This window comes from Apaloderma vittatum, unplaced genomic scaffold, assembly GCF_000703405.1.
Source record: "Apaloderma vittatum isolate BGI_N311 unplaced genomic scaffold, ASM70340v1 scaffold32120, whole genome shotgun sequence".
NCBI classification, from domain to species: domain Eukaryota; kingdom Metazoa; phylum Chordata; class Aves; order Trogoniformes; family Trogonidae; genus Apaloderma; species Apaloderma vittatum.
Window position 1 is genome coordinate 1 of NW_009693403.1, and position 23537 is coordinate 23537.

Below are 23537 nucleotides of genomic sequence, written 5' to 3' on the forward strand. Positions count from 1 at the left end.
TCGGTAGGGTGAGGGCACTGTCTCGACTTGCTTCGCATCCGGCCTTCCCTTTCCCTCGCTTTGTCCGCTCTGCGAGCGCTGTTCTTGCTTCCCAGGGACACCGACAGTATCAGCTTCGCCTAACCTGCCGTGAGCACTTATTTCTTTTATTGATTTTTATTTTTATTGATGTTGTTTTTGTTTTTTTTTTTTATTCTTGCTGGTTTTATTTTGTTTTTTTTAAATTTTTATTTTTCTTCCCCTGCATGTGCAGCCTGGAGCTGCAAACCGAGTATCCTTTAACCAGTAATTGTTGCAAGCTCACAAAATCAATATGGTTGCAAGGCTGATGCCTGGTATCCAGCCTGATCTGCAGCTCTCTGCTGAGTGGGACCCATCCTGACGGCACTTGCTTATCCGGTCTGGTGCCTGAGTTGGGGCAGAGCATCACCCTAGAAGAAAGGATGAAGAGGGGGTGTTCTGTGCACCATGTTTGAGCAGGGAGTGTCTGAAATGCTGGACCTGGCAAAGGGATGGGTATGCTCTCGGCAGCTGATACTTACAGCACTGTTCCGGATAAAGCATTTTAAACGTGGCCTGGATCAGTCCAAATGACTGATTTTATTAATTATATGCTGACAGCCTTCCTATCCAGCTCTCTATCACCCACTGTTCCTGCAGCAAGTGATTGTGTTAAAGCAAAGTAGAAATTTTACTCCAATGCTTCATGTCACCCCAAGATAGCCCTAGCAAATCAGTCTCTTGCTTTGCAGGTCTGTTGTCATAAAGACCACAAAACTGCTGGTTTTTGTTTTTCCTTTTTTTTTTTTTTTCCTCCTCTCTGAAGTGTGCTCTGCAACCATGCTTTTGCCCATATTTTCTCTCATATGGAGTGAAGTTAGCTAGTAAATCTTGCGTGCTGTGCGTGTGGTCTTACGGCACACTGACTTAAAGATTGGAAATGAAAGCCGGTTGTCTTAACCTCCTTACCAAATGTAACTGAACGCGACAAAAGATGATTTGTGTGGGTCTCTCTTCTGTTTGTGGTGTCTCTAACCTCTGCCTGGCTCTTCATAACCGAGAATGATGACTACAGTCTGCCTGAGCGCTCCGTTTCCAAAGAGAAGCATCTGTCTGTTTAATGAATGCATTTAATGTTCAATTCAAGCAGCGCCTAAATGCTTTTGCCTGGTGCTCAACGTTCACGTCAGCCATTTGATATGGCAGGAGTGGGATAAGTGGAAAGGAAAAAGCTATGGGCCTGGAAGGCAGGATGTGCTGGGAAAAGGCGTAAGACATCTTGCTAAAACGGCTTGATAGAGTGTCACTGCACAACTGGACATCAAAGGCTCATAGCGTAAACAGGCGATGAAAGAAGACACAGTTGTCATCTGTGTTTTACTGCAAATTGCAAAACGTTGCTGTGAATAACAACTTAATGGCAAAAAGTCAAAGTGAGTTGCTGAGGGTCATGCAGGAAAAAGTGGCTGATTTCAGAGTTAAAGCCAAGTCTGAACACATGGCTGCTTTTCTCTGAAGATAGCCTGAGGCAGAGGACAGTCTTAGTAAAATGTTCCCTTTTCTATAGCCCTCACTAAAACCTCTGAGACCCTGACTTTTGCCTTTAGCGCCCTGCTCTAGTCCAAGCCCCGTTCAGGCACACATCCAGACCCGAACTGAAGGCTGCATTTGGAGTATTTTTGTATGTTTGCACATAACACCCTGTCCTCTCCTCATCCAGGGCCTGGGATGGGCTTGGACAACAGGATCCTTGTTCTGCTACGCTTCAGTTTATTGTCTGTATCCGTGAAGGGGGAGCATTGCTTGCCCACATAGCCCAAAGCAGTGTCTGGGTCTCCTTGCCAGCCCAGTCGTTGCCTTGTTGCTGTGCACACATTTACATGCGTGTAAAAATGTCACCGGACTTCGTTAATGCTCCTTTAAAGGTGCCTGGGCACTCGTTTGGTCTGAAACTGAATCGCTGAGCACCGTGCTGGGAAATCAAATTCCTCATCCTAAAGGTCAACGGTCTGCAGAGCGTGTTGGTTTAATAAGTGGCATGAACAGATGGGAAGGAGACAGGGCAGTGTGGAAATGTTGACTGGTATCTAACGGTTGCACTGAAGTCAAGTTCCTCTTGGAAATGCTGTCCCTCTGTGCGCTGGATTAGGCTCCCGGTCACAGCTGAGGGCTTGTATTTTCTGCTTGTTTCTGTAGTAGGAGCTCATTTTCACTTGTTTTTTAGCTGGAGGCAGGAACAGGGAGCTGAGGCCCTTTCCTTGTCCTCTGGTGGGTTCAGGCATGGACCCGCTGTGCAGCTTTCAGGCAAGCTTTTGCCAAACCCGGGCTGTGACCCTGGGGACTGACACTGTGGGTTCCTGCATTCCCAGGTCACAGGGGTACTGGAGCCAACATGGGTAGGGAAATGGGAGGCGCTGTGGCCCCATGGTGGGATGAATTTGGACGAGCTGTTGTTTCAGAGCTTCACAGGTCCTGTGTTTTCCCGGCCTCTCGTCCCAGTGCTGCACCTGCCGTCGTGTCTGACGAGCACTGGGCCCTTTTCTCCAAGCTGCGACAGCCTCACTCCCTGGCTCTTGGCTTTTCTCACAGCTATGCTAGATAATTGCAATTAAGCTATCTAGAGTTTCCGCATAATTTTTTTCAGAAACTGTAGATAGTAGGGAATGTGATAAGCTGGTTAAATAATTGCCTGCCAGCTGCCTTTTGGGAACTTTTATTGTGTTTGCTTTTGGCCTGTAAAACGCTAATAATTTGGAGTCCCGCCAAAATATCCTTTCTTCTTGAGCGGTAATGTGCCAGCTCTGATTTTCTGAGGCAAGAAGTTCTCGGGGGAGCTGGCATTAGTTTCCCTTTTTGTTTTTCTGCAGTTCATACTCAAGGTTGAAACATAGCTTTACGGTTTGGGAGTTCCATATGGACGTTCCTAGAGCTCTGCTCGTGAGCTGTTATATAGCAGGAGACGGGCATGCTGCGTCTGGCCGTGCCTTGGAGAGTGGGAAGCCTTTTAGGGAACATCCTTCACAAGCTCTTGGGGTGCCTAGAGCTTTCCTCTCATGCACATGTTACTCCACATCCTCCTGAGCAGCCCCTGGAGCAGCACACAAATATATATTCCAATATATATACCCCTGCTCCCTGGGATGCCAGAGAATCCAGGCAGAGGTGACCTGTCAGGATGGGAAAAGTACTTTCTGATCAGCGTGAGAGAGTTGCATGAAGCGGCAGTCTAAGTTATTGTCATACGAATTCTGGTCTCTGTGTACAACGTTCCAGTTTTTGACATCCTAGCCTGCTCAAATCCCCTTCAGAAGCACTACGCCCCCATTCTGCTCAGCTTGGAGAGTTAATTGGGCTGCTTTGTGCATCTCCATCTCTCTGGTACTGCATGCTGTGCTGCTCTCCCAGCCTGTTTATCTGTGTGCCTCGGCAGCCCTGACCAGATGTCACCAGCTTATTTAAATGCTGGCGTGCCTCCAGGTGTACCTCATTGGCATTCCAGCTTGTGAGAGTTTACACATCTGGAACATGGGATGTGGCCTCTGACACACTCAGTAGGGTCTGCAGAGGATTGTTGATGAGAAGGGATTTGATGTGCTCTTATCCATTACAAATGCCAGCACAATGCAAAATACAGATGCAGCTTGCCCACTGCCCCTCCAGAGCGAAGGAGCTTTGTGGAATTACAAAAGGGTAACAAAAACAAGAGCTGGGACCTCCTGAGTACCTTTGTTCTCTGTGTTTACCAGACTGTGGCCACAAAATCTCACCCCAAGGTGCTGCTGGGAGCTGGCTGTGGGTCCTGACCCAGGTCTTGATAGTTCCTTGGTCCAGCTAAGGACCAAAGAGGCACAAGTGGCATATGAATGAAGATGAAGAGCAGTCAGTTGGCAAGAGCCCACAGACAGATATTCAGTAACAAATTTTAGATTACACAAGAAAGGTGTTGGGGCCCGTGGGAAGAGGAGGTGTCCCTGCAGTTTGTTAGACTTGTAGTCGAAGGTGGTGGTGGGTAATCTCAAGTGCATGGGGAGAAGAGGCCCCAAATCCCTGTGTTAGACATGGGACACAGCCTTCAGAACAGATATCACCTAGTCCCACAGAGTCCCTCAGGTCTATGGTATGTCCTTCATGAGACAAATAGCTTCAATTAGTAAAACAAAGCCAAAAAGATGCATTGTTTGGCACAATTATACCTATATGAATGAGTGGGGGAAATAGATCAGTATGGTTTCTCTGTGGACTAGCCCCTGGCCCTGGTGACCATCTCCCGAAGGAGGCACCACCCCTGCACGGCACATTCACAGTGCCCCTTGGTGCTGCCAGGCTCCCTTGGCTACCTGGCACTGCCGACTGCTTGCCTCTGCCTCGCCAACAGCCCCCAGCTGGTTCCCAGAGCTCAGCTTTTGCCTCCTCAGCCCTGCGTCCCTGCCGATAGCTTTCCAACCAGCTTCTTTGTGCTCAGTCCCACGTCGCCCCTTGTGCTGAAGCTGGATTTCTTCTAAATGTCTGCAGTGTGACCTGATTATTTTTCCTGTCCTTCCTCGCCCTCCTTTTTAATAGTGTCTACAGAAAAGCTGGCAGAGTTCGGTTATATCATTCATGCTGACTGATAGTGCTGCCTCTTCTCGTGGGATTCCTCCTCTTTTCTGTCCCTCCAGCATTCATTTCAGATTTAGCTATCAGCCTCTAAAGACAGGGTATTGCTTTTGTTCTGTGTTTGTACAGCATGGAGCACAGCGGAGTCCCCAGCTGTGACCGAGGTTCCCAGTGCCACAGTGATAAAAGTGAATAGATCAGTAACAAGAAGAGGCAGCTGCTGCCATCTAAAAAGATTCCGTTTCGGTGCTGGTTTCAGTGAAATTGGGATTGGATCTGAGGCTCCTCTTCTACTGCTGCTCCCAGTAGGGGTTTATGTTAAAATAAAGACGCAAACTTTAGACTGCATTGAGAGTCCTGGGAATCGGAGCGGCATTGCTATTTAACGCTGAGAGGCTGTGTTAGTCTGACACTAAGGCAGGCGTATGAGCTTGCAGGTCTTTAATGTAAAATTAGGGGGTTTCTGGCGGTAGCTGTGTTCCTGCATTTTTTGCAGAGTCTCAGGCCGTCGCACAGCATGGGGCCGTCCCGGGCTGGGAAGGAGACTGGGTGAGGAGCACCGCAGTGAACATGTGGTTTCCTCTCTTAAGACGCCTCTTAGTTCTTTTCCTCTTCCTCGCACCAGAAAGCATCTGGATACTCTGCTGCTGTGGTGGTGGCTGACTGAAGCACTGCTCTGTTGACTTTAAAATACTCCAGCAGCTATCATAAAAGATATCACAAAAGAATTCACTGAGGTCAAGCTTGAGAAATTTCATGCTGAAATCAAATTTCTTGACGTTTCACATATATCAGGCTGTCTTGCTACTGCAGGTTTATTTTATGCTGTTGTATTTTCAGCCTCTTCTGAAGCCCACTCCCTCCCCTGCCCTTCCACTCTTTTATCTTCCTAGATAGGTCCGTCTCCAGGTTCACATCACAGATGTGTAGCTGATGTTGCTGATGTCTGCTTTGAGTCCTTTACTGAGACAGAATTTGAATTCATAGATTATAGCAGTGCCTTGGATATCCAATTTACCCGATGTCCAAAGGATGATCAGGTGTTAGCGTTCATTCCAGGTTGTCCAGCACAGGCTGCCATCGCATAATAGCAGCTTTCTTCCCCAGATCCTTGCTGTTTAAATTGTATGCTATTATCAGGCTTCTAGAGCCAAAAATCAGAATCACCCTGTGTTAGCTGTTTAAATGTGAAGAAAGCAAAGGCAAAATCAGAAAGGCTGCGTTATCTAGCATGGTTTATTTGTGTTAAGCCTAGAGATGCTCGGCCGGGCTGGGCATCCACTGTGCTGTGCACTGTGTTCTCATCACAAAAGGACCTTGCCCCTAAAGACCTTATGCGTATAACCCAAGGCAAAAATTGCTGCGTGTTTTTCTTGACATTTTTCAGAGGCAAATCAGTCATCCTGTGAGGAGGTACTGTGCCAAATCTGAGGCCTGAATGTGATCTTTGTTACGCTGTCTTACAAGAATGTCAGTCTGAAGTACAGTCCTCAAAGTTGCTTAAATGTGAAGTCCCTTCTAATGCCTCTGCAATCCATTCCCGTTAGACTTCTTTTACGTGTTTTGTTTTTGTTTTTTTTTAAATCTGGGAAATAATTTGTCTTCTATTCCTTTTGTACTTAAAATGATTCCACATAATTCCACTAAGGTTCTTTCATCTCTTTGCAAAATCTGGGATGGCTCCTATCTGGCTCTGGAAATATCATCTTCAGACATCCTCGTTAATTGATTCCTTACTCGGGCACAACATAGGAAACCATGCTCCTTCCCTCTCCCCCGGGAAATACGAGCCTGTGTGCATCTGTCCCGTCTCCCTTTGTGCTTAGCCAGGCAAAGAATTGCTCATGTTTTGTGTTCTTTACCACTGCCTGCTTATCGCCCTGCTCTCAGGGTTTGGTAACAGCCTGACTTTTTCTCATAGTTGGAAGATTTTGTTATTACAGAGGGAGATTTTCTTCCATTATCTGCCTTATTTTCAAAAGCTCTATAATCCTTTTACTCCTATACGGTAAAACTTGTCTGCTGTGGAATGTTTGAAGTGTGAGCTCCTTAGTGATGACGTACCGAGTGGGCAAAATGGCACTGGAGGTGGATTTTACCCACTGAATTGGGTACATCAGGCTCCTCTGAAATCTGCAGCTTCCAGTTTTTCCACTTTCCTGGCTAGACAAACACAGCTAATGCCTTGCCCCAAAGGTGCCTCTTCATTTTCTTTCTTGGCTTACTCGTGTTCTGTTTATGCTCTATTTCATGTCGCTTGAACCTGTTTCTGCCTTCACATGGGTGGTGTTAGAGCAATATAAAATCTGTAAAAGCCATGAAAATAGTTAGGTCTCGCCTATCTGAATGTGAGCTCGCTGCCGCATGAGGTAACGTGCCTGCTCTCACACCGCTGGTTCAATCACCAGGTTTTCCCAGTTAAAGTCTCGTTTTTGTCCTAGTTTCCAAGGCATTTCCCTGGCCTGGATGTAGTTACCTTAGGGATTAATTGATCCATCATGATTTTGACCTCCTGCACCATCCACTCCCCATGAAATGATGGGGCTGTCATGCCTGAAGCAAGAACGTTGTGTGTGACAGACAGCTTTCTTTGTGACTTGGCTGGGATCACAGGCGTCGCTTCTCAAAGATACTAGAATGGCAAGAATCTCGACACAATATAGGACCCATTTTTTTTTAATCTGCTGTCTTAATCACGACCCTATTAGTACAAGGTTTTATTATTCATTGGGATTTGATTTTATTCATGGGATCAGAGGGGAAGCTATTTATTCCTTTATTTTATGGTCTTTTGACGTGTCGTAAAGCAATTTGAGATCATGGCATATAGAAAATATAACTGTAATTGTAAGCAAAGCCAAAAAGAACCCCACCAGTAAACTCCCTGAATAGATGTTTGTCTCTCCTTTGCTGCTGTTACATAAACAGGGAGTCTAGGTAGAGTACATCCATCTTCTTTTTTTTAACATGAAAACAGCAGATGGGGCACATGGCTTTCTCTGAAGGTTGTAGCGTGTGCAGCAGCGAGGATTGGCAGAGTTATTGTGTGTAAAGCCAGTGGGGGCTTTATCTTTGCTCAGAAATAGGGGTTTGCTTCACATTTCCATTTTGATTAGCGATAATGATACAAAGGCAAATTTTCTGTGCGAGGAAGAGCTGCTAATAAAGTGACCTTTCAAAATTAAGTAGCTCATTGAAGTGCCATACGACAATAAGAGTATACAAAGCTGGTCCCAGCTGCGGCAGGCAGGGAAGCTGGACGGGAATCCTGAGAAACGTGGAACGGGAAGCCCGAATGGGTGAACGGCACACGGTGGCACAGTAACGGCAGCAAAAACGCGCTGCCCAGGTGCTGTTTCCAGCTGTGGAGAGGCCTGTCAATGAGCTGAAGTCTTTGAAAGGGGCTGGAAGTGTGAAAGGCAGGGGCAGAGAGTGTTTCTAGCAAGGCTTCTGGGCACAGGGTTGGGCAGTTAAGGGACTCGGCTATTGTCCTGCTGGTGCCATAACATCAGTTGTGCTTGGCTGCTGTTGGGAATGTGTTTGCATGGCTTTACTCCTGGTAAACACAGGGTAGATTTGGGGCTATTTTGTGGATTCCTCTTGGATACAGGTGGAGAGCACTCAATACCACACTGGTCCTAATTCAAAATGCTGGTTTCTATGTAGGAATTATTTGCCATTAAACTCCAGCTACGCAGCCTTTGGCAAGAGACATGAATCAATTTGTCCAGCTTTTCTTTTCTGTTTTGTCTCTGTGTGAAGGCTGATGCCCAGTGTGTGCCAAGGGGGCCTTTCAGACCTAATAATGCGCCCTTGTGTCTCGTAGCATGCGTGGAATTTGCATAGGCTGTGCTGGGACAGGCAGGTTTCTTTTGTTGCTGGAAACAAGGAGCAAGTTCTTTCCCCTGTCTCTGCTTCCTAATGCCTCTCCAAAAGCTCTCAGCACTCATGTAAGAAATTTACTTTTTTCTATTTATTTTTTGTGTTAAATGTTGTTAAACTTTGCGCGACTTGTAACACTGGCTGTGCAGAGAAGTCGTGTCAGTCAGTTCTAGTTGACAAAATTGTTTCATTTTCTTTCTCTGAATCTAGATATCTAATTGTCAGAGGGAGCAGATAATCTGTGATGCTTGATGTAACTGCTGCAAAGTATTTGCATATCTTCTCTGTGGGGAAACAAAACTGCTAGTGAGTGAATAACAGTGCACGGATCATTGCAGGCAGGGTCACTGGGCCTATACACTTGCTATTAACCCTTCTCAGGATCTGCATTACCACAGAATCAGTTGTCATGGGTTTCAGGCAAAGGGCTTGCTCCACATTATGGGCAGAGCTGGCACTGGTTTGTGCGTTGTAGCCCGGTGCCATGAAACGCCAATATGATCAGGTCGATTGACAGTTGCTTTTTCGCAGCTGATACCAAGTTGTTGCATTTCGGTCTTGATTTATTGCAGATAACAAACTGCTGAAGAACAGGCTGGGAGGTGCTGAGAAAAATACGGCCCCCATTTGGAGTTGCCAGCATGCTTGCTAGGCCACTCTGAGAAATCCAGCTGGGAGCCTTTAAGAGCTTTTTAAAATTTAAGATGACCTAGCAGATTGCCTTGCAGACCTTCCTCCTCTCCATCCTCTTGAAGGAGTCTTTGACATCCGTGGCAAGCAGTGGCAAAGGGAGAGGATTTCGTACGGATTCTCACGATGCAAGTGTTGCTGAGAGCCTGGTTTCCTCCGATTTCAGCAAGTGTCTTTCTCCTTGCAGAGCCCGAGTCCCAGCTTTTATTCTCGTATTCTGATCACGCGTCTTGGAAATCGCGCCGAGACGCTCTTTCAGGTTAAGGATGTGCGGCGGTCGCTCAGATCACGGTTGGGTTCACAGATGCTGTGTGGAGGTGGGCAGGAGTTCAAGCGACTTGCCAGGACGTGCTTTGGTGTCCTCCCCTTCGTTAACTACTGTCAATTTACATCAGAACGATGAGCTGCTGAGGTCTCTGAACTAGCAGCTGAAGCACAGAGTTGCTCGAACCAGTGGGTATAAGGTCCAGTGGGTTGCAAATGCTTTCGGTGGCAGGCGTGCTGAGCAGGGAGCGTGGGTGCCCGGCTTGGTCCAAACAGGGTGATGTGGCCTCCACCCCTCAGCAGAGAGGAGAGGAAGGTCAAGGTGACTGGCCGAGCACACGCCTGCCCCGGGTGCCACACCAAACGGCGGTGATCCCTGCTGCGAGAGCACGGCATTTCTGTCACCTGTGCACTGAGCAGCTGCTTTTGGGAAATGGTGCTCAGTGAGAGCTCCTAGCTGAGGAGAGATGTTGAAACAGCGGAAAGTGTTAGATGAGAGCGCACAAATGATTAAAGGATTGGGGAACGTCACGCGGAGCCAGCAGGCAGTGTTGCGTGCAAGCTGGGTGGGTAGCCAGCTTCCACCCAGAGCTCTAAAAAAACTGGCACACTAACTCGTAGGGCCAGGACAGCAGCACTTTATAGCCAAGTATGGCAGCAAGGCAGTAGCTTGTGACTGGAGAATAATGACATTTAAGTAAAAGAGGGACAGGAGAAGCAAGCTAGGCAACTCTAGCCTGTGGGCTTGACTTCAGAAGCATGAAAGTGTTTGAAGTAGTGGTGGGAATATGGTAATGAAAGACCTAGAGGTAGATGGAAATTGGGAAATCTTGAAGTGTGAACATTAAGAGCTCTGATTAACCCGAAATACGTCTTTGATAACTCTTTATTTTGATTTTAGACAAAGTAAATGTAGCTTACTTAACATCTGGTAGGGCTAAGTATCTGGTATAGATAACCCTTAGCAGAACAGTGTCTCAGATGCATCCCTGAGGCTGTGGAAGGGGGAAAGAAGGCGTCAGTAGAGAACAGGGGGGTTGGCTAAGGGACAGCCTGAAGAAGAGGCAAGAGCTGGATGAGCTGAAAAGAGGTGTTCTAGGAGAAAGGTTACCAGCCGTTCCTCAAGAACTGATCTGCTGTGGCTCATGCTAATACTCATGAATTCACGGTCATGCCAGACTTAGAGTGCATAGCTGGGCAGTTATCTTAGCTGGCAGAGAGCACTAACAAAAGAATTGGCAGCTTGTCACCTGGAAGAGTTTGGCCACATCCCTAGCAGAACTGTAGGTCAGTGTGATTGCACGTTTATGAACTTAAATAGAAAGTCCCAGGGCATGGGAACTATCTATTTGTTGATAGTAAGGTGGGCATGATGGAACAGCAATGGGAACTGATGAGCACAAGCTGGCCATGACAAAATTTAGGTTGGGATTTAGGCTTTTTGGCCACTGGGAGTGAATTTCTGGGGAGGAAGGAGACATAAGCAAACTTATTTATGACTGAGAGTGGTAAGCTAATGTAACATATCGAGTGTCATGTCTGCTTGAGCTAGCAGGGTATAGATAAAGTGAAAGTTTTAGTTGGATGTTGCCATGTGTTGCATATGTTACCATCACCATATCAAGTGCTAGTCTTGGGCTGTGTTGTATAGACAGGCCAGAAATGTTTTTGCTCCAAAAGGAAATGTAACTGTGCTGTGCTCAACGTTCACCAAAGACAGACAGTGGTGTTGGTGTAGCCTGGTAGCTCCTGTGTCACCAGATGCCTCCTTCAGGGTAGTCCAACTGGCTGCAAAGAACAAAGCAATGAGGAATTTTGTGGTTTTTTTTCTCCTTCCCTTTTTTCCAGTGATGCCATCTGCAATTTTGTCATTTGCAATGACTCCTCCCTCCGCAGCCAGCCCATCATCTTCAATCCTGACTTCTTTGTGGAAAAGCTGCGCCATGAAAAACCAGAGGTGTTCACAGAGCTCGTGGTCAGCAACATTACCAGGCTCATTGACTTGCCTGGGACAGAGCTGGCCCAGCTAATGGGAGAGGAGGACCCAAAGCTGCCTGGGACAAACAGCACAGCCTCTGGGTTTTTTCGTTCTCTGATGTCTCTGAAGCGCAAGGGTGAGTATGGCATGATGTCTGGTTGCCCACCTTTAGGGTGATGCTGACCATCATCATCCATTACACGTAGCTTACAAAACCTTACTGTTAGCCTGTTGTTTTGAGCTTATGTTGAATGCTTGATACTACAGGTTTGCAGCCTTTGGGGATGCCACTTCTAGAAAGGAGCAAAACAGAGGCCAGGAGGTTCACCATAGAAACGCCCTGACAGTTCTAGAGTACCCTTCTTCTGGAGGTTATTGCTGTGGCGTATGTTGGTTGGCCTCAGTGGGTCGGCTGCTTGCTGTGCTCAGTGCAGCACACACCACAGAGACACAGCTTTGGTCCCTGAGTGTTTCTGGTCTGGCTGTCTGGATGGCACTGGGCTGGAGAGGGGTGCCTGAACAAGCTGCAGGTTTTCCCTGTACACACCAAGGTGTCCTCCTCTCTCTGCTTGTTTGTGTCCATGGTAGTCTACACTCTGTTTACTTAGCTCATTAGCTTTCCTCATAAGTGATGGAATATCAGTAAAGGCTGAGAGCATTGGGTTCCATCAAGAACGATAATGCCCAGGTTTACCAGGCCACTGACTTGTCTCCAGGCCCGCTGCCTCCTTCAGTTGCTGTCCCAGCTCTCTGGAAGGTCTTGTCTGCGCAGCTCAGAAATCTGTAAGCACCTCCCATCCAAATGGCAGTGCCGCTCTCCTCCACACCCCAATCTGGAGAGTCAGTGGCAAAGCTTTGCAGACTGACTCTGCTCAAGCCCAGATTCAACCCTGGGAGATGGCATATTTCTCTTTCTCTCCGAGATGGGCATTCAGCTGGAGTTTTCTGCTGGTAGACTGACGATCCGTGTCTTCTCTTTCAAGTTCAGCAGTCTTGGTTATGAAACACTAGCCCCAAGCCCCTTCTCAGAACTCTGAGATTGGCTTTGGAGCACAGTTGTGTTCAGATCCTCTCCTTTTCACTCGCTGGCATTTACCACTCTTTTGTTGTAACTGAAGGGGTGTCCTAGGAGTGTGTGCCTTCTCCCACCTCTGCCCACACTCAAGGGGAGCCTGGTTCTCCTGATAAGTTCAGTTAAGCCTTCTCACTCCTCTAGACAGAAACCGCCTCCATCTGGGCACCTCTCACATCCCTCGTCAGCTCTGGTCTCCCAGCTAGACTTGGCTGTCTGCTGGCAGAGAAGCTGTGGGTAGCTGCCTTCAGATGTTGGCAGCCTGAGGTTGAACACTTCTAATTAGTCTTCCCCTTCCTTGGAGCAGTTTTGCTATTATAAGTGCCTCTGAGAAGGGAGCTATCACTGTGCCCAAGTACGGTGGTGGTGGGTTTTTTTCTTTTTTTGTCTTCAACTTTTATATAATTTTTCAAAGAGTTTCTGATTCTGCCAAACCTATTCCTCCATTGTGTTTCCTAAGGACAAGCTCTGCAGCCCCACTGCTCAGGCTGAGTTTTCTGGTGCTGACTTCAGCCTAGCTCTCACCTAGTGGGAGCTCTGATAGATACATTCACCCTGGGCTGGGCAGCACTGCAGGAGAAAATCAAGCACTGCAATTCAAGTCCTTTAACATCTTTGGGTGAGAATTATTCACTATTGCCGTGACTTACCTGGCTACTCCATAATAGCAGGTCCCAAGCTGCATTTAGACTGTGCTCATACCTGTTATTGCTCCAGCTTCTGTTCCTGGAGAGTAGCAGGACACCCTGAGTTCAGACACTTGTCACTTGACAAACAGAATTGAGCGTGTAACTACGCTGAAAGTGTTTTCTTAGCATGTATGGAAACGTCTGTGTTCTTGTCAAAACCTTCTAGCAGGGACTTGTGAGCCTTCCCTAGCTTGTTTTTTCAAACTATCTGTACTCTGCCGGAGTGCTGCTCTTTCAGACCTGATGTCTCCCGCTAGCTCTCTTCCTCAAGAGCTCCGCCTTCCCCCATTCAGATGTCTCCAGGGCCGGGTGTCTCACTACAGCTACAGCTAGCAGATGTTTCCAAGTCTGCTGGCTGCACTCCCAGGATGCAATGGCAGTGTCTCCGTGCATTGACAGGCACTGTCTGTGAACTCCTTGGCCGAACTCAGAGAAAAAGAAGTTTGTACCTATGGAGAAAACTGGTTTCATGTGCTGTGTGTTTCATCTCGGAGCCATCATTTGTTTTTCTTCGTATTATAGACTAGCTAGAACAAACAGGTTTTATGTCTTCAAAGCCAGAGGCCGAGGACCATAGAGCTCAGAGCCGATCAAACTGCAAATACATACAACTTCTTTGAGCATCAGGAAACCCAATCTCATGCTGCTGCTTAGTTTCAGAAGCAATCACACAATAAAATCTAAGTCTTCATAACTCAGCATCCGTTCTCCAGACACGTCTTTCAAGTTTCTTTGAGAACCAAATTCTCATTCAGATATCAACTTGTGACTTCAAAAGTAAACCAAATTTGTCAGGCCCTGCATGTCCCAAGAAGATGTATTTTCCTTTTCTCGGCCACTATTGATTCTATCTGATGAATACCTAATGAGTTTTGTTGTCTTCAAGGAGAAGAATCTTTTGCCAACCATTCTCTCCCTTTGCAATCAAACCTTTCAGATTTTATGCGTGGATCAAGAGGTCACATTGCCCTTCTTTCTCTTTCAGGACTGAAGCATATGCTTCATCACAGGGAGGTCAGAAAGTTCTCGATTTAACAGGAGGCTGGAGTTCCTGGTAGCTTAGCATGTATTTCAGAAGTCCCGGAAGAAAGTGGAACATTCTTCAGGCGGAATAAATATAGTTGCACGGGGAGGCTGCTAGAGAAGTGCATAGGGTTAACCAGGTCTTTCCCACATGTTGTGAGCATCAACACCTCAGAACAGTAAGATCTGTAGTGTGACAGACCAAAAGCTAGTAAAATCAAAATGTGCTATGAGGGGAAAAAAAAGCAAGAGAGAGCTTGTGAGGGAGATAACTTTCATCAGACCAGCCAACACACTGCTTGGATTGCCAGGCTATCAGCTGTAACAATAAGGAAGGAAATTTTCAGCTGCAGAAAGCTGAGGGGCCAATGCCCAACTTGCCCTCAGAAGTGGCCCATGCTTCTGGCAGCTGGTCATGCAGAAGGGAGGAATATGCTTTTTGAAACCTGTTGGCCCTTTGAAGCCTAAGTGTGAGGGCAGGACAAACCAGCTCTGTGCCCCGTCCCAGCCAGCATGTCGCGGTGTGATCTATCTGGCACTTGTCTCTAGCTGCAGTCAAAACCTACACACATCTAGGGGAAGAAGCAGTGCTCAGGCCACTGTTTGCTCACAGTGAAGCCCCCGGGAGTTGCCTCTGTTCTGAAGGACAGAGCGTGCTGGCTGTGTGTGTCTTATGGGAAAAGCCATTCACCACCACGTCTGCATTCATTAGTAAATACTGTCCTGCTGGATAACCACGGTCTTACCTGGGAAGTCCCTCTCTGAGCAAGAACCGTTTTCTGCATTGATTCAACAAGTGCCTTGCAGTTAAACAGACTTCTTATCTAATGTTTGCTCCCTTGCAAAGATCTTCTCCTTTCCACTCAGTTGCTTCTGTCTTCTTTTGGGGCTGTAGGCTGTGTTATTTATCGGAATTCTGGACCTGGCAGCTCATGCCTGATCTGTAACAGTCCCATGAGGTGAAAGCCAACTCCAGGAGCGAGAAGAGCTGTCAGTGCTCCATATGGAGAAGGGCCCAGCTCATTGCTTCGCTATTCTCCTTTTTTTATCGTTTTCCATTGTTCAGCCTTCATACTTTACTGTACTCAGGTCAGGGCGGCTGACTTGGAAGAGATATTCACCAGGATTAGGGAATTCCAGGGATTACCCATCCCTGAGAAGGAGGCCAGTGTGAGCCAGTCAGATCCTGCCTGCTCTCCCCAGCAGTGCTTGTTCCTCTCTCCTGTAGTCTCATAGCTGCACCTCCTCTTTCTGTTCCACTCCACATCAAGCCATAGTGAGGATTAACCTGGACTTTTCTTCTCAGGTGCAGAGCGTGCCAATGTGGCAGGAACCTGGGCAGTCCAGGCTGTCACACCTGCCCTTCCCACTTACTGTTGCCCTAAGGTCCAGGCTTGCAGGTGATACTCCTTTTAAAACGGACGCATCTGTTCTGGTGTTGTTTTCTTCTCAAGAGCTAAATAATGTTTGCTTTAGCTGATAAAAACAGTAATTAAGTTGAGGTAAGAAGCAAGATGATGAAGGCCTCGTAAGAACTGCATAGTGAGATGAAGTGACTTATTTGGGAGTGCTTGTGGTATCTCACATCCTTGGGGGTCCTTGTGACCTTCACCCTTACCGTTTTGGGGCACTGGTGTTTGCATGATGAGATCCCGTTCTTCGGGACCACTCATCTCTGTGGCTGTTAGACTCTGAGCTGCCTGAACACGTTTTCTTCTGTTCTGCAGAGAAAGGGGTGGTGTTTGGCTCACCACTGACAGAAGAAGGCATCGCACAGGTTTCCCAGCTAATCGAGTATCTGCACAAAAGTAAGTGAGTCTGTCTTGCCGTCTTCTTATCCCAAGGGGTATCTGGCTGGCCCCCTCAGGTCTCTGGTGCAGACAGTGAAAAGCTCCAGCAGCAGTAGTTCAGGGCTGCACTTGGCAACTGTTCCCCAGAATTACCTAGCAGATGCATTAATCTCATACATAGGCTTTTTCCACTGCTGGGAGCCAGCTTGAAGTCATGTTTTTGAAAGCAGTTCACTGAGGTTTGCTGTCAAGCTCTGGAAAGGGGAAAGAACTGCTTTAGTAAGAAGACAGGAATCAGCCTCTGATTAATCAGTGGCCTTTTTTCTCCCTTCTGACAAGCAGATCTGAGAGCAGAAGGCTTGTTTCGGGTGCCAGGCAACAGCATCAGGCAACAGATCCTAAAGGATGCTCTGAACAGTGGTACAGACATTGACCTGGACTCTGGGGAGTTTCATTCCAACGATGTGGCCACCCTGCTTAAGATGTTCCTGGGTGAATTACCAGAGCCGCTGCTGACACACAAGCACTTCCACGCCCACCTCAAAATTGCAGGTGAGTGAGCAGGAGGCAGTGGTGAACAGAGGGAATGGAACTAGCCTCCTAGAAAGCTGGTAATTATTCAGAGCTGCACACAAGGCTGCCAAAGCATAATCCTGACAGGCAGGGTAAGAAGGAATCTTTCTGCCATTTCAGCCTAATCATGGAAAGACTGGAGCTGAAAATCCTAAGGAATCAGACTGCGTCTGTCTAGCTCTGTCTTCTCTCTCCAAAAATAAACAGATATGTACAGGAGTAGAGCCCACACTGGTAACCTGTGTCTCCATCTGTTTTACGCCTGGGGGTCTCCTGAGCGAAGTGTGGTTTCTCTGTGCTTAATAACTGTTATTGAACTACCTTATGTGAACTTCCTCCATCTTGTCTTCAACCCATCACAATTTTTAGCGACTATGTTACTCTGTGGGAGGAATACCACAGATTAACACATCAGGTGTGGAGCTGGGAGGAGAGAGTCGGAGGGCCAAGAACTGTGCAGGAGTTTGGAGAAGATCTGCAAATGAAGAGGGAAAGGGTAACCGATTGCAATAGGCTTGATGTTAGGGAAGGTAATGTATGTCCTTCACGTTCTGCCTTGTGATTTGGCAGACCTGACGCTGTTTGATGAGAAGGGGAATAAGACCAACACTCCAGACAAAGAACGCCAAATTGAAGCCCTGCAGCTGCTGTTTTTGATCCTTCCCGCGCCCAACCGCAGTCTGCTCAAACTGCTGCTCGACTTGCTCTACCAGACTGCCAAGAAGCAGGACAAGAACAAGATGTCTGCCCACAATCTTGCCCTCATGTTTGCACCCCACATCCTATGGCCCAGAAATGTGAGCAATGCCTCAGTATCTGTGGGTGGGATATTGCAAAGTAGAAAGCAGAGGCTTGGCAGGGGAAGAACCAAGGTGTGAAGTCCAAGTAAGTGTTGATACAGTGATGGTTGGAAGCTGGGATGGTGAGGTGGAGCTTTCCGGCAGGACTCAGTCCTAGTGTTCAGTCTAGCCCTGCCACAGGTCTTATTTGCAGCTGATGCTTCATCTTTTTCAGTAAAATTGAAAGCACAGCACAGTCCTAGTTATTTTAATAATGAGAACCCCGGAAAAACCTTTCAGATCTCTCTGCAAGGTTTCTTGTGCTGCTGGTAAACTGTTTGGCCCAGGGGTTGCCTAGTTCTCCTCCTGTCAGAGCAGCTGTGAGCTCTGCTTCTTGGCGTGCTGTGAGCCCTGCCTATCCACCTCCTCAGATCAGGTCTCCTGCTGAGGGACTGTGTGTTTCTGTGTCCCAGAGACAGCAAGGACACCAGAGACCCTTCCCTGTCCCTTTCTAACTCCTGCACCTTTGCCTGTGCCGCCTTACCAGGTGACAGCAAATGACCTTCAGGAGAATATCACGAAGCTAAACAATGGAGTCACCTTCATGATCAAACACTCTCAGAAACTCTTCAAGGTAAGTGTGCCTTGGGGTCTTGCTCTCCTTGGCCCTTCAACTGGATACCCCTTGTCCAGACAGATCCCAGGTGTCGAGTGTGTATTCTGGGCACTCTCTTCTGCAATATGACAAGTATGAGTTCTTCAAAACCTGCTCCTTTAGTGGCTGGGGAGGAGGTCTTTGCTGGACAGGCAGCCCCGGAGGAGGAAGGGGCCCCCGGAGGTGGTTTTTCCTGGGCAGGTCAGGAGCACGGTGCAGTGTAACACCACCCTCTGCTGGACACCAGCACCCGATGCCCACCGGGGAGACCTGGTCTCTGAGGACAGGAACCCCCACGGGGATCCCCTCGCAGGCTGAGGAAACTGAAGGGGCTTGTCCTGGATGAGTACAGCCAAGAGCTGAACCCCTAATACGGCAGCTCGTTTTCTTGTGAACTTCTCTGCATGTGGTAGCCAAGCCACTGCTGTTAGAGGCACAGTCTGCAGTCTTGGGCCTCTGGCTAGTTCAGAGTAGAGTGCTACGGCAGAGGGCACTCAGGACTGGGGGGCTTTCTGCAGGTTCTTCTCAGGGAATGTTTCCACAACAGGCAGTCTTGACTTCTCAGGACGTTTGCAGTCATTGTAGGTATCTGCTCTCTGCAAAGAGTCCTCCCATAGAAAGTCACCCTTCTGCCCTCTTTGTCAGGCCCCTGTTTGGCCTGTTCAGAGCTGGGGGAATTGCTTGAAAAAGGTGGAACCCCGCTCTTACTTTGTGCTGGTTGCCTGCCTTGAAGCTGTGAACAGGGACCATGCTGAGGACATGAAATCCCATTTCTTTGTCTGCTGTGAATGGCTGAGTCTTGATAGAACTGGCTTGTGTGGTGTGGGTGAAGAGCAGCTCTTGCTGGGGCCACTCTTGCCCCAGGGTCAAACATACTAAACATCTGTTTGGCCTTTTGTCTGCTCATGATCACAGGCCCCAGCGTACATCCGGGAGTGTGCCAGGCTGCACTATCTGGGATCCAGAGCCCACACATCAAAGGTAAGGCCAGCAGGTGCAGCCCCAGCCTGCCATGAAAGGGCAGAGGCTGTGACACTATGAAGGGATCCTTGTGAGGGAAAGAAACTGAAAACAAACAAAGTCATGAAAGAGGATCTGTCAGAGAGCAGGAGTGAGGGAACCATATGGTGTGGTAGTGCAGGCGGCTGCATTAGGGAAATTGGGCAGAGTTGAAGCATCTGCTAATCAAAAGCACAGGGACAGCTACCAGCCCCTGTTTAGCAGCAAACCTGCTCCCTGTGCCCAGTGCATGCAGCACCTGCTCCTTCATGGGGTTGTGCCTTCCAAACAGACAGGCTGCCTGCTGCCATGGCCAGGCTGCTTGGAAGAGGGGCTGGGATAAAGGCTACTTGCTGCCACTGAGATGAGATTTGTCTGTGTCCTGCCAGCAAATGCTTCCCTGCCCTGTATGGCTGGAGGAGAGGGAAGGTGCGTTGTGAGGAGCTGCACTGACCCTTCACAAGCCTGGAAGGTCTTCTGCAGTTGGCATCCGGGAGGGGAGGGAAGAAGCAATGGGGTCACCTTTGTATTGCTGTCACCTCTTCCTGGCACAGGGCCTGCTGGTGCAGTGCTGCTGCAGAGGGGTAGGGAAAACAGAGCACTGTGCATTCACTGGGGTTGAGGCAGCTCATGAGACTCTTCCCAACCTGGCTCAGATGGGTGGCTCGTTTGGATTAAAGCATGGCAAGCAGCTGCTATCTCCGCTTTCCCAGGATGACCTGGATTTGCTGACATCTTCTGGCTCTAAGGAGCTGCAGCCCCTCAAGTCTCAGAAGCGAAGCCGGCTGGACACTTGCCATCAAGAGGAGACCCAGCAGCGCACAGAGGAGGCACTGAAGGAGCTCTTCCGCCATGTCCACAATATGCCTGACTCTGCAAAGAAGAAGAAGCTTATCCGGCAGGTAGTGTGGGGAGGAAAGATATCCTTGGGGTGTGCTTGCCAGTGCAATCCTGGGCACAGGGCTAAAGGCAGGGCCTGCTCGAGAGCTGCTCCTAATCCTGGGCGGGCTGGAAAAAGTGGGCTTTGTGCTACGTAAGGGGCAGAGCTGCAGGAAGGCAGGGGACGAGGCTGACTGTGGAGGTTGCTGTACCAAACTGTGCTTTGAGCTCTCTATTTTCCAAGCCAGCAGTTCCCCAGTCCTGATCATAGCCTTGTGGAGCTTCTTCCTTCAGAAAGGGAAAAGTCTTGTCCCCTCTTGCCTGCAGGGAGTAGGCAAACTGGTCTCCTCTTGATCCCATGAGCATTCCCACCAACCTGCTACTCCAGAGAGACTGGTAGATATGGTCAGCACCAGGCCTGGCTGCTAGCCTCCAGCTGCTGCCCAACCCCCTTTCTGCTCCAACACCTGCTGCTTCCAGTAATCCTGGGTAGGAGATGCAGCCTTCCTCTGCTTTCTCCTCCTTGCAGCTCTGAGCTGCTCCTCCATTTTGGAGCGTGGAAGAGACAAACTGACTTCCACGCAGAGGGCAGCAGGCAGAGCAGCCTGCAGCAGCAAGACACCGGTGTACGTGTAACAGTAACTGTGCTAACATACTGTCCTTGTGTTTCCTTCTAGTTTAATAAGCATCCTACAGCTCTTACTCCTGGCTCTGATGTACCCACATCCCCAGCACCACGACGCACCCGCTCACGCTCCTTCAGTGGCCTCATTAAGGTAAAGGCAGCCTCTGACCTGTGCTCTCCACTATGAGTTTCTGATGTTGTTCTCTGCTTCTGCCTTGCCCTGGCTTGAATGAGGCCCTCAAAGGGTATGGTCTGTTCAAAGCATTGGCTGCCAAAGAACACAGATCCACTGGGGACAGAAAAGGCAGCACAGTGACAAAGAGCCTTGTTAGTGTAAAGTGTAATTATCTATGAAACGCATGGCTGTGGGATCTAGGCATCTTTCTGAAGGATTGGTTGCTTCCTGAGATAAGATGTGGACTGACAGGGAGCTGGACATGTAGTGCAGCCTGTTAGCACAGGTGTCAGCACGCTGTAGGCTACCCCACAGCAGGATATACCTGTGTCTGACAGGCTGGGCTCCTGGCCAGGCCTCAAGTCAGCTCCCCAACCCTTTACAATCAGGCAGGCTCAGCCTAGTGGCATGGTATTTCAGGTGGTTCTGCTTTGTGATCTTTGTCCCAGCCTGGCTTCCTTTTTTCTTTCCCAGCATCCAACTGCTTACCAGCAATGCATCCTGCTCCTTCCCTTTCTTTTTCACTTTGCACTCTAAGCACTAGCCAACAGCCCTCTCTTCTTACGGCAGCGGAAGGTTTTGGGAACCCCGGTTATCCAGGAGAGGAAGAGCAGGGATGCCACACCGGAGGCTGAGCGAGTCAGCAAAGAGAATGTCCACCTGGTAAGAGCTGCTCGAGCACCACTGAAGCTGCTGGTGGGGAAGCATGTGAGAGGAGTTTGAGCGCAGCTTGGTCACTCATTTTAGTGATCCTTAGGGGACTGCTTGCTGTTGTCTGTCCAAGAGTGGGTTTTCAAGTTTCTTTTGTATGATCAAATAAGGTCTGAGGAAGCTGCTGTGAGGAGAGGAGAGCAGATGGTGAGCGGAGCATCAGGACAAGGGTGGCACCACGGGGCCTCCACTCCAGTCTTGTCCCTCTAGCTGTGTTCCTGCCCTGGGGCACTAGCCCATACTCCTTCGAGGGTTGTACAGAGAATGATGCCTGTGGGTAGTAGAGCTGTCCCATGGCCCAGACAAACCAGGAGTGGGTGTGGATGGTAGCTGCTCTCTGGTGGTACAGACAGGTCCCAGGGAAGGCTGTGGATGCTGCTTCATTCCCCAGCTCTCTACTCCTATCCTCTCTCTTGTCCAGTTACAGAAATGTGGATCTCCAGCTCACATGTCCCAAGCAAAGCTGAAATCTTTCGAGGGTCGGAAAGAGGTGAGATGCACCACCAGCCCCTGCTCCCATTCTCCCTCCTATGGGGAACCTGGTCTGCTGGGATCTGACAGCTGCTGAGGTGATGGCATCCAGGCAAGGCTCTGTGGCAACTGCGGGGCTTGTAGCAGTCTGCTCCACGTGGAGCTGCAGGCAGTTGGTATGCTGGAAGCCACCCAGGCAGGTGTGGACAGCCCTGCTGGCAGCTGGCAGCACAGGTAGTGCTAGCGGCTGGTCAGGGTAGCAGTGGGACAAAAGACTGGTGCAGCCCGAGACCAGCTGCTGCGTTTGTTCCCGTCTGCTCACTGCCTCTAGTCTAGTGCTCTGCTTAGCTAAAAGGCGTGGGTGGCGGACTCCAGGGGGGAGTCCTTGCAAGGAGAGGACAGCATGCCAGCCTTTTCTTGCATGGTGTTCTGTGTCTCAAGCATTCAATTGCTCTAATTCTCTGCTCCAGGAATCCTGCAGACGCATGCGAGGCCACCTGCTTTCCAAGGATTCGTCTTCCCTCTGAATCGCCTTGCACCGACGCATGGGTGGGAAATGCCCAGCCTCACAAGCTGTGAATGGTGTGCTGCACTGAGAGGGGAGTGCTGCAGGCTCAAAGCAACCCTCACCAACATGGCAGCACTCTTGAAACTGGACCTTTGCAAAGACTGCAGGGACTTGTTTCTTTCTGTATATAAATTATATTTCATTCTACTGTGGGGCAAACCACTATCTAACCAAAACTTGTGCAGCATGTCTGACCTGCTGGCTCTGGGAAGAGCTGGAGTGCTGGCTTACAGGCAGAGCCCCGTGCACTGCGGGGCCCTGTGTGCACACCCAGCTTTCTCTGCAATGTTACTGGGCTGTATTTTTGTTGCTTTTCTGCTCTGAGTTTTTAGCCCATTGGCTTGGTTTTGCTCCCTCCCTTCTGTTAGCAGTGAGAACGACGGACTCGAGCCTTCACCTGCATCCTCACAGTTATGACCTTTCCTCCAGGCCTCCTCTGGAGCCTCTGCTTCCTCTGGGCTCTCTTTTGCCTTGTGCTGTCTTCAAAGGGCAGGAGCACACAAACGGTACAGAGCACAGTATGGGCCTGGGAGAAGCAGGGACAGCAGCATGCTGTCATTTCAAGTGGGACCAGGGGAAAGCAGCTTCCCCAATAAAGTCATCCCTCTCTTTCAGCTTGAGCTGGAGGTGGCCATTGCTTGCAGCCTCTGTGTTTCTGTGGCACAGGTCTGCCTGGTGAGCAAGGAGTATCTCTGCTTTGTGTTCATGCAGGAAGGTTAAGCTGAGTGGGGCAGGAGACTGGCAAAGGCTGCCCAGGGCAGGAAAGCCCAGCCTTTGGAAGCTAGAGTGTCTGGAGCAGGCAGAGTCTTGTGGCTATGTGGGCGGCATAGGAACAATTGAGCGAGGTGAGAGAGCTTCAGCTGTTTGTGATCTGCTGCAAATGGTGCCAAAGGCTTTTGTTTAAGATGTATGGATGGCTGGTGAGGCAACTGGCTGATTAAACTGGGGGAAAGGGCTGGAGGTGGATTCAATTCTTCAGCCTGAGCTGCAGAAATTAGATGAAATCATCTAGATACAGGATAAACCCCCATCACAGCTGGCCGGTGTCAGCTGTCTTGTTAAGCTAAACTGCTCCAATAAGCCATTCTTGCCAAGTACCTGTCTGCAACCGCTCTGGG

At 49.0% G+C, this 23537-nt stretch overlaps 1 protein-coding gene across 1 annotated transcript; it reads left to right on the forward strand.

Annotated features, from left to right (window-relative positions):
* The first annotated feature begins 8517 nt into the window (after positions 1 to 8517).
* ARHGAP19 (Rho GTPase activating protein 19) lies at positions 8518 to 22718 on the forward strand. Its single transcript, XM_009878895.1, has 12 exons — positions 8518 to 8546; positions 11281 to 11546; positions 15922 to 16002; positions 16327 to 16536; positions 17128 to 17354; positions 17884 to 17970; positions 18907 to 18972; positions 19704 to 19892; positions 20547 to 20645; positions 21240 to 21332; positions 21802 to 21870; positions 22322 to 22718. The coding sequence occupies exons 1-12, from the start codon at positions 8518 to 8520 to the stop codon at positions 22376 to 22378; spliced, it is 1473 nt and encodes a 490-aa protein (XP_009877197.1). The 3' UTR covers positions 22379 to 22718.
* Positions 22719 to 23537: the final 819 nt, after the last annotated feature.